At 36.4% G+C, this 9,021-nt stretch overlaps 1 protein-coding gene across 6 annotated transcripts in view; it reads left to right on the top strand.

Annotated features, from left to right (window-relative positions):
- The window catches only part of LOC105479465 (potassium voltage-gated channel subfamily Q member 5), a 566,685-nt gene that overhangs the window by 433,813 nt on the left and 123,851 nt on the right, over nucleotides 1-9,021 (top strand). For all 6 annotated transcript variants that reach the window (XM_011737415.3, XM_011737416.3, XM_011737418.3 and 3 more), the window contains 2 exons: nucleotides 611-786; nucleotides 1,050-1,175. In XM_011737415.3, the coding sequence (XP_011735717.1) occupies nucleotides 611-786; nucleotides 1,050-1,175 (302 nt within the window). The remainder of the gene's footprint in view (nucleotides 1-610; nucleotides 787-1,049; nucleotides 1,176-9,021) is intronic.

Genomic DNA, 9,021 nt, shown 5'->3' with positions numbered 1-9,021 from the left:
CAGCAAACTTACACATAATTGGTGAACCAGGTCTAAAGAATATTCTATACAGGAAGCATAGAGTATTCAGCTTAGTTGAGGCCTTTGTTAATATGCAAAGTTGCAGGTGCCACATTAGGGAATTTTGGGGAAAAGGAAATGCAAACTTATTTGGCAGGAAAACAAGAGAAATGATTATATCTTATGGCACTTTTATGGCTGGACACATTTAGATGCCTCTGTCACACCACCCAGAAGCCATGGTGTTGGGGGCTGAGGCAGGAGCTCCTTTTGCCACAGGAAAAAGGATGAAACCAGAGACATTGTGAAAGGTTGCCCCAAAGTCTTAAGGTTCCCTGAAACCTTAGGTTTTTTGAACCCATTGTCCAATCTGTTGAAAGTTAAATAATATGTTGTTCAAAATTGCATAGGTAAAGCACAGAATGGCCAAAGGGTCAGAACTACAGCAACAGGTAGGTCCCATTCTCTGCCTTTTCACTCTGCAGCTGGGGATCAAGATCTGTTTATTTGTGCCTTAAATAGGTCAAAGTGAACTTTTTGAAAACATTGTTTTGGTAAATAAAAATTCCTGGTCGTGCTAATTATGGCTGTTTTGACCTGTTTCTTTCAGATACCATTGTTCTTATCGCTTCAATAGCAGTTGTTTCTGCAAAAACTCAGGGTAATATTTTTGCCACGTCTGCACTCAGAAGTCTCCGTTTCCTACAGATCCTCCGCATGGTGCGCATGGACCGAAGGGGAGGCACTTGGAAATTACTGGGTTCGGTGGTTTATGCTCACAGCAAGGTAAGATTTGCTCTCTGCGTTTAAAAAACAATTTTTGAAACTTTTTCATTGATTGATGTAATATTTAATAAACCTATCACAAGCAAACTTAGTCATTGCAGAAATTGGTTAAAACAATTTTGGGACATGATGTGCAATGGATTATTTAAGAGCCATCATAAACATCCAAGAAGTAGTAAAGTGAATAGAATCATCATAGAATTATTTTTTCCTTTTTCAAAGATTTCCCACCTCTAAAAATCTTTCATTCCTTTTATACCTAGGAATTAATCACAGCTTGGTACATAGGATTTTTGGTTCTTATTTTTTCATCTTTCCTTGTCTATCTGGTGGAAAAGGATGCCAATAAAGAGTTTTCTACATATGCAGATGCTCTCTGGTGGGGCACAGTAAGTATACAAATATGTTTTCATTTATTGCATGTTGTGAAATTTTTTTTAATACAATGTAATGGTTCCTATGGATGGTCTCAATAAAAATATCCACTTGCAAAAGAGTTAGATGGAAAATACATACTACTTATTATTGTCTAAAGGCTTTCCACATCTTTCTGGGCCAACTAAGTTGTCTTGTAAACCATCATTAATATTTCTTGAGTGCTAGATTGTTGCCAAAATTAAAAATACATAAAATATATAAATATATATCATTTTTAAATGGTGATTAAAAACATTGATAGTTTATCTGTTTTAACTTTGTGGAACACAAATTTAAATTATCAATTGTTGCATTGATTTTCCACTCTTTAAAAGTTTATCCGGGGTTAAAAAATGAATGAAAGCTGTGAATAAAATTACAGCACAAAGAAATGAAAAAGAAGACTGGTAACCATCTGTGAGATCAGAGATTATAGTCACCTAATTTCAAAACTTTCCTCTTAAAACCTACTTTTTCTTTAAATTGTTATTAAAGGATAATTTTCCAAATAAATAAAGTAAAATCATGATTCTCACAAAGATAGAAAATGAACACATGCTAAACATTCATTTAACTCATTTTTGAAATTTAAGTCATTATTAATGAAGAAACCAGTAAGATGTTAAAACCAGTTCAAAGCACTATCCAAAGAACAGAAACATTTAAAGATCAGGAATATGAAATCAATGTGCAAATAGAGGCAAAACTGGCTCCTTCCGCAGTGTGGGAGGGAAGTCAGTTCAACCTCCACTAGGCAGAATTTATTTACATGTCCACAGGCAAGAATTATTTCGCATTGCTACCAGTTATCAACAACTTACAGAGTTATAAAATAGCTCAAAGACTATGAAAAGAGCAGAGCCCCGTGAAGTCAGAATCCAAAAACCTGGAAGGGTGTACTCTGAACAACGCATAGTTTTCCACTGAAGCAAAAATTTTCCCTGCATTGTAAAGAATTTATAAAACAGTCATTGGAACTTGTGCCCTAATAAGAATGTCATGGGATATAGGAGTGACATAAAAAGAAATGTGTAAATTATACATTTATTTTTATTTTATTCCTTTAATGTATTCCAAAGGGGAGTTATATGAAAATAATTATAGCCAAGCATGGTGGCTCACGCCTGTAATCCAAGCACTTTGGGAGGCCAAGGCAGGCCAATTGCTTGAGCTCAGGCGTTTGAGACCAGCCTGGGCAACATGCCAAGACCCCATCTCTACATAAAATACAAAAATTAGCCAGGTGTGGTGGCACGCTCCTGTAGTCCCAGCTGCTTGGGAGGCTGAGGTGAAAGGATCATTTGAACCTGGGAGGTAGATTATAAATGCTTATCTAAAGAATGTCCGTAACATTTTGGTCCAAAAAAACCCTTAAGTTCTCTTTTAAACCACCTTTAGTATTTCTTGAGTTCTGGATTGTTGCCAAAATAAAAATATATCATTTTCTTAAGCTGTGATTTAAACAATGATAAGCTTTTTGTTTGTTTAGTGAAGCACAGATTTAAGTTACCAATTCTTGCATTGTTCCACTACTCATCAAAAGCTCATCAGCAAGACCCAGAACACTTGTCAGAGATGAGGAAAATTTGTTAGGGCTGTATTAAGCAGAACTTGTTGTATTTGTTGATTGCACAGCAGCAACAAAATGAATAAAAATCAGAAATACATTCACCTAAAGATTTGAATTTTTTTCTTAGGTTATCTGAGTAAATGTCTACAAGATTATGCCATTGGTTTCAAAGGATTCTGTTGGTTTAATAATGTGGTTTCCGGCTGCTCTTCGCTATTCACAAGCAATAATGGGCATTTTGAAAGAAGAGTGGAAACTTGAAAGAGAGCAGTCATCTGACATTCTTAAAATACTTTTTATATGTAGAGAGCAAATGAAAATCTGTGACTCATGATGGGATAAACTGTAAACTGAGAAAACAGGAGGCTTTTCTTGCCAGTAAGGGGAAGACAGTTTATCATCCCAGCCTTCAAAGCAATGGTTTGAATTCAAGTTTAATTTTGCTTCTCTTGGATAATTCTAATATATTTAACTTACTGAGGCACCCAGGTGCCCCTTTTCCCATTGAGATGCAGTTGTTGGTGAGTTTAGCCTGGCAGCTTATTATCCTTCTTTTTATTAGTCTTCCTTTTCTCCTTATGACAAAAAAGAATTGCTGTATTGTGTGTTAAACAGTGTGTGGGAAACTCTTAATATACCTCTCAGTTAGTCACCAGTTTGTTTCTTTTGCCAGAATAACCCACACAGCAGGTTTTCAAAGGTCATTTCTGTGACTTTCGGGGGAAGAAACATTTTCATTGATTTCCCTTTCAGTTGTGCTAATTTGACTGACATTTAACCCGTACTTAACAGGTTTCTGAATGACCTAATTATGTTTCTATTTTTTAAAAAATCTAGTCTTGAATATGAGAGTAAAAATCTTATAAGATGTCAAACTTCAAAGAATTTTTTTAAGGCCTTATTGGTCCATAGCAGGTTTGTTGATATTAACGGACTCATTAATGAAATTGTCTGAAACCTAAAAAGACAGAAAAAGCAAACAAGAGAGCTCATTGTTTCTATTCATTTTAAGAAGAACATATTCTAGATTCCTAGTGGGAAATAAAATAAATTTAGACTATTATACCTTTTATTTATACATTAATCAAGACCTTAGTTTTGATTAATTTGGTTTGAAAATTATGGTTGGGTATTTCTGAGTTAAAATTGCCCATGTTGCACTTAATGGAAACCTTAATAACTATGGAAGTATCCAGAATAAATAAGGAAATGACAGCATCCTAAGTGAGAGTATTTCTAAATGTTACACTGTGATGAAAAAAGGAAATGCCCTATATTAAAAGAACCCACAGTATCAACATTAAGTATCAAAATATAGGTTTTGTTCTACAGATACGCTGAGCCAGTGAATTTTCAATACTCACTATGGAACTGCTTCGGTTAAGATAGTGAGATCTGTCCCCTAGATCAACTTTTGGAGGGCTATCATGGTGGGATCAGTGCTGCTCCAAGCCAGTAACAATTCAAAGAACTGTGATCCCTGAAAGCAGTTTCATATTAGTGAAACTAGCTCATTGAGTAAGTGAAATAGATATAAAAGACCTGGTACCAAGAACATAGCAAGTGCCCAATCAAATATGATAGCTGCTGTTTGTGTAGACATCGTTGCTGTGGAAGTTAAATGAAAGCACCTTTAATACAAAAGGAAGAAAAAAAGACCTAAGTGTTTTGATGCAGACCCACAGTTTGAACATAGAAGAGGCTTGGGAATTGGAGGTTGTGATGAAAAGATATCCTGGGTTCTGATGTGGCAACTAAAGTTGCATTGATGGCAGAAAATGGAAAAGGGAAGTAGCTCCAGTAGCTGAGGCACTGGGAGCTACTGGAAAAGGGGATCTTCTGATTGCTGGTGGAGCTCCATTTATTTTCATTTTCTATTGTTATTGTTCTCATTTTTGGTTGTTCCAGATTTCTTCTGAAATAATTTAAGAGTGGGTTTCCCCGGAGTTATTTTCTGTTATTAAATCCTTCCTGTTATTATGTTTCTCCTTTTGATCTGCTTTAGATTTATTCTGAAATAACTTCAGATCAGGTTTTCCTGAAGTAATTTTTCCTGATAATAACCTCTTCTTGAAGGCCAGTTTGTCCTCCTTCTATTTACTGCTGTTACTGTGATGAAGATAGTGTTGTGGGGTTTTATTTTTAAAAGATGCATACAGCAGCAGATAGTATAAATCTACTCTTGAGTAAGCATCTGAATACAGACTTCACCTAAGACCCTGTGCTTGAAGTGAATATTTCAGGGATGTAGAAGAATTTTATGTCAGCCAGAGTTAGTCTGAGAATTCATGCAGAAAAATCTTAGTCTTTCTAGAAGCAAACCATATGGATGGTTCTATGTATATAGTATACTGTGCACTCAACATGTACATCCCAAATATATGCCTTGAGTTTCATCCTCCTGTAAAATCTAAGAGTAAGAAATTGTGTAAATTTTTGGAATAAACACGGATACTCTTGTCCTGATAGTACCAGGACCCTTCAGAGAATCAACTCTTCTTACATTGGGTTTACCATTACCAAACATTTCTACAACATCATCTAAGCTGATGTTTCCTGAATGAATGCTGGCATGTTAAAGTTAAAATTACTTCTCGCTACCAATGCATTATCTGATGGTATCAAAACTTTACTTGGCGGTGAAAGGAACAACACACTAGCTCCTAACTATTCAAGATTATTGTCAGTTACCAAGCAAAAATGGAGACACACATACCCCAGCCTCTACCCACCAAAACATTCAAACTATTATGAGCATCTACAAGTTCCATGCCAACCTATTGGCATGGATTTGTGAAGTAGATTATCATACGCCTCTTTGGGGGAACTCTTTCTTAATGAGAATCTAAAGTAGCATTGATGACAGAGTATTTCTTCAATGATGTTATCTCACACATGCCTCTGGGCACTTTTTATCAGTTATTATTATTCTATCAGCATTGAGCACATGCTGTTTTGTAAAGAATAGAAAAATTGGAGTCAAGAGACCTGGGTTCTGGCCCTAACATTATGATTTCATGGAGGTGTGTTATTAAGCAGTCATTAACATCTCTGTAAAATTGAGATATCCCCCAAACACAAAGTTGCAATCTGTATAAAATGAGACTAGGACATGTAGATGTGCTTTATCAAGCACTAGGTAAATGGTAGTCATTACTGTTGTTACACCACCGTCCAAAAAAGCAAGATGGAATGCTAGTGCCGAGCTCCCTGCCACAGCAGAACCCAAATTTTATGATGCCATCACCGCAGGAGATTCTGTTTGAAGATGTACCTACTAGTTCTGACCTACTAGTTCAAGGCAACTAAATTTCAAAATTGACTGCACAATTTCTATGACCACCTACTATCTGATACTAGGTGAATCACTTTTCCTTAAAAGACTCCTTTATGGGCTGGGCACTGTGGCTCACGCCAGTAATCCCAGCACTTTGGGAGGCTGAGGCGAGCGGATCACTTGAGGTCAAGAGTTGGAGGCCAACCTGGCCAGGGTGGTGAAACCCCGTCTCTACTAAAAATACAAAAATTAGTTGGGCATGGTGGCACGTATATAGTATACATGCCTTACATTGGGTTTACCATTACAAAACGTTTCTACAACATCATCTAAGCTGATGTTTCCTGAATTAATGCTGGCATATTAAAGTTAATAATTAATTCTTACTGCCAATGCATTATGGCAAAGCAACCAAGTAGCCATCACAGAAGTTTCAAGTAAGTAGTTCCAGCTACTTGGGAGGCTGAGGCAGGAGAATTGCTTGAATCGGGGAGGCGGAGGTTGCACTGAGCCAAGATCATGCCCCTGCACTCCAGCCTGGGTGATAGAGTGAGACCTTGCCTCAAAAAAAAAAAAAATTCCCTTATAGAGAATTATACCGTGCCATGGAAATCTACCAACAGTATATTGTTCACATGAACACATTAGCTATAAACTAATGTACATAGGTATACTAGAAACATAATTGTATCTTCAAAATCAGGTCAATAAACATTTGTTGATTTGTTGCCTGAAAGAAAGAAGGATTTAAATCTCCTGATTTGGAATTCATTGTGCTATTGAAAAGAAAAAACACTTTAGCCTAACCAGTGTCTTAAATTATAATTTGACCATAGCCTCAGCCATCTCATTAAAAAAAAAAAAAAAATCAAGAAAGTCTGGACCAGAGTTTTCATTTGTTTTTCAGTATTATTTCTGAGGAAGAATTCTTGAATGCTAAACACAGAAAGGTGCCCCCACTCCACCTCAGATTTTGCTAACATAATTACAACTTTATGCCAACATTTCCAACCCACAGATTTTCAGAACGTATTTTCTTTCACCTGCGTGACTGTATTTGAGCATAGGAAACATAAGGGCCAAAATATATCTAAGCTGTTTCTATCTGCAAGACACGTTCAAGTAAATGGTCCAACTGAAGAGATGGCACAAAATACCAGGGATTCCTGAGGCCAGCTGTGGGGAGGTAGCAGGGCAAAGCAGGCCATCCCTGCCCAGAGCCTCATCCATCTTGTTACCCTGCAGCCTGAAAAGGCAGCTGCCAGCTTCTACCTCAGGTCAAGAATTGTGGCAAGAAATGGCAGCTTATCACTTAAGGAGAAGACTACTCTGCCTAGAACTTTACTGAAAGAGATGGTGGGCATTTTTGTCACTTATAATTTATTTTTTAATTTTAAAAAGTAAATTCAAAACTTCATGACCTTACCTATGATATTATAAAGATTATACTCAAAAGTCATGAGTATGAGTCACAGATTTTTGTAATAAAAATGTAATCTATCCAGTGCATGTTCACCAGCACATCTCTTACAAGCTCTGGAATGAGGCAAAAAATGGAATTATGTCCAATACGGCGACGTAAAGGTCCATCTCTCCTATTCTCCTGCTTCTTATCTCTTACACACACGTATATGTAAGCAAAATGTCACGCTTACGTGTGTGGGAAATCAAAGCTCACAAAACACTATTTAGTTTACTTGCCCACTTATGTAAATATTGTATTTGTTTTAGAATAGAGTAGAAGCTCTCAGAACTTATTTCCTCTTCACTGACTGGCCAGATTAACCAACACTCCTAACTCCCACAAAACATACTGAGGCTTGCAGAGCAGGAAATGATCTTTAGTATCCACAGAATTCTGTTCTTAACATTGTTTGAATGCTTGCAAAGAGTCAGCATGTTCATTACCAAACTTTTTTTTTTTTTTTTTTTTTTTTTTTTGAGACAGGGTCTCACTCTGTCACATAGGTTGCAGTGCAGTGGTGCAATTATGGCTCACTGAAGCCTCAACCTCCCAGGTTCAAGCAGCCCTCCCGCCTCAGCCTCCTGAGTATCTGGGACCCCAGGCACGTACCACCATGCCCAGCTAATTTTTTACTAATTTTTTGAAGAAAGGGGGTCTCACCATGTTGCCCAGGCTAGTCTCAAACTCCTGGATTCAAGCAGTCTGTCTGCCTTGGCCTTCCAAAGTGCTGGGATTACAAGCATGAGCCACTGCACCCATTCCATTCCCAAACCTTTTTATGCCAGTTGTATTTGTAATTATAATGGCATGGTTTAATTTTATATTATTGCATAAACTGATGACATATGGTACAGAAAGAAAGATGGATGGTTTATGAAAATAGAATGCTTTAGAAAAGCTTGATAAATGCAAAATATAAATATACTAAAATACTAAAAATACTTTAAAATCAGGGGTGAACACACAACTATGTGGGGGAAAAAAATCTTAAATATCTAGGACTCTGTCCTCAGATAGCTCCCACAAAAGTTGAGTTTATGCACCACTAAAAAAAAAAAATGTAATTTTAAAAAATACTAAAACTAAGGAAAGTAAATGATGCATTATGAGTGAGATTTATGCAAAAAAAGATAAGGCAGAACCCCAATTGCAGAACACATTCTTCATCAAGAATATTACATTTATGTGCTTTAGGCTAAAATAAAATATGCAACACGTAAGTCTCTTTGTGATTATCTGCATTAGTCAAATTTCTGACTAAGCAACCAAGTAGCCATCATAGACGTTCCAATTAAGAAGACTTCTGTGTATTCTCATGCATTAATATATAATATCAAAAAATTATCTCACCCACAGAGAATAACAAGACTCTCTCATAAGAACATTTATTTTACATTGATTCAACTGCTTTATGGTTCTACTAATTCCCTTGCAACACATTTGCTATGCAGAGTAAAAGTCTGATGTATTGTGATTCACTTTTAACACTGTATATATTAGAAGAGA

This window comes from Macaca nemestrina, chromosome 5, assembly GCF_043159975.1.
Source record: "Macaca nemestrina isolate mMacNem1 chromosome 5, mMacNem.hap1, whole genome shotgun sequence".
Taxonomy (NCBI): Eukaryota; Metazoa; Chordata; class Mammalia; order Primates; family Cercopithecidae; genus Macaca; species Macaca nemestrina.
Note: the sequence above shows the minus strand (reverse complement) of the source record. Positions and strands in the feature narration are given on the sequence as shown.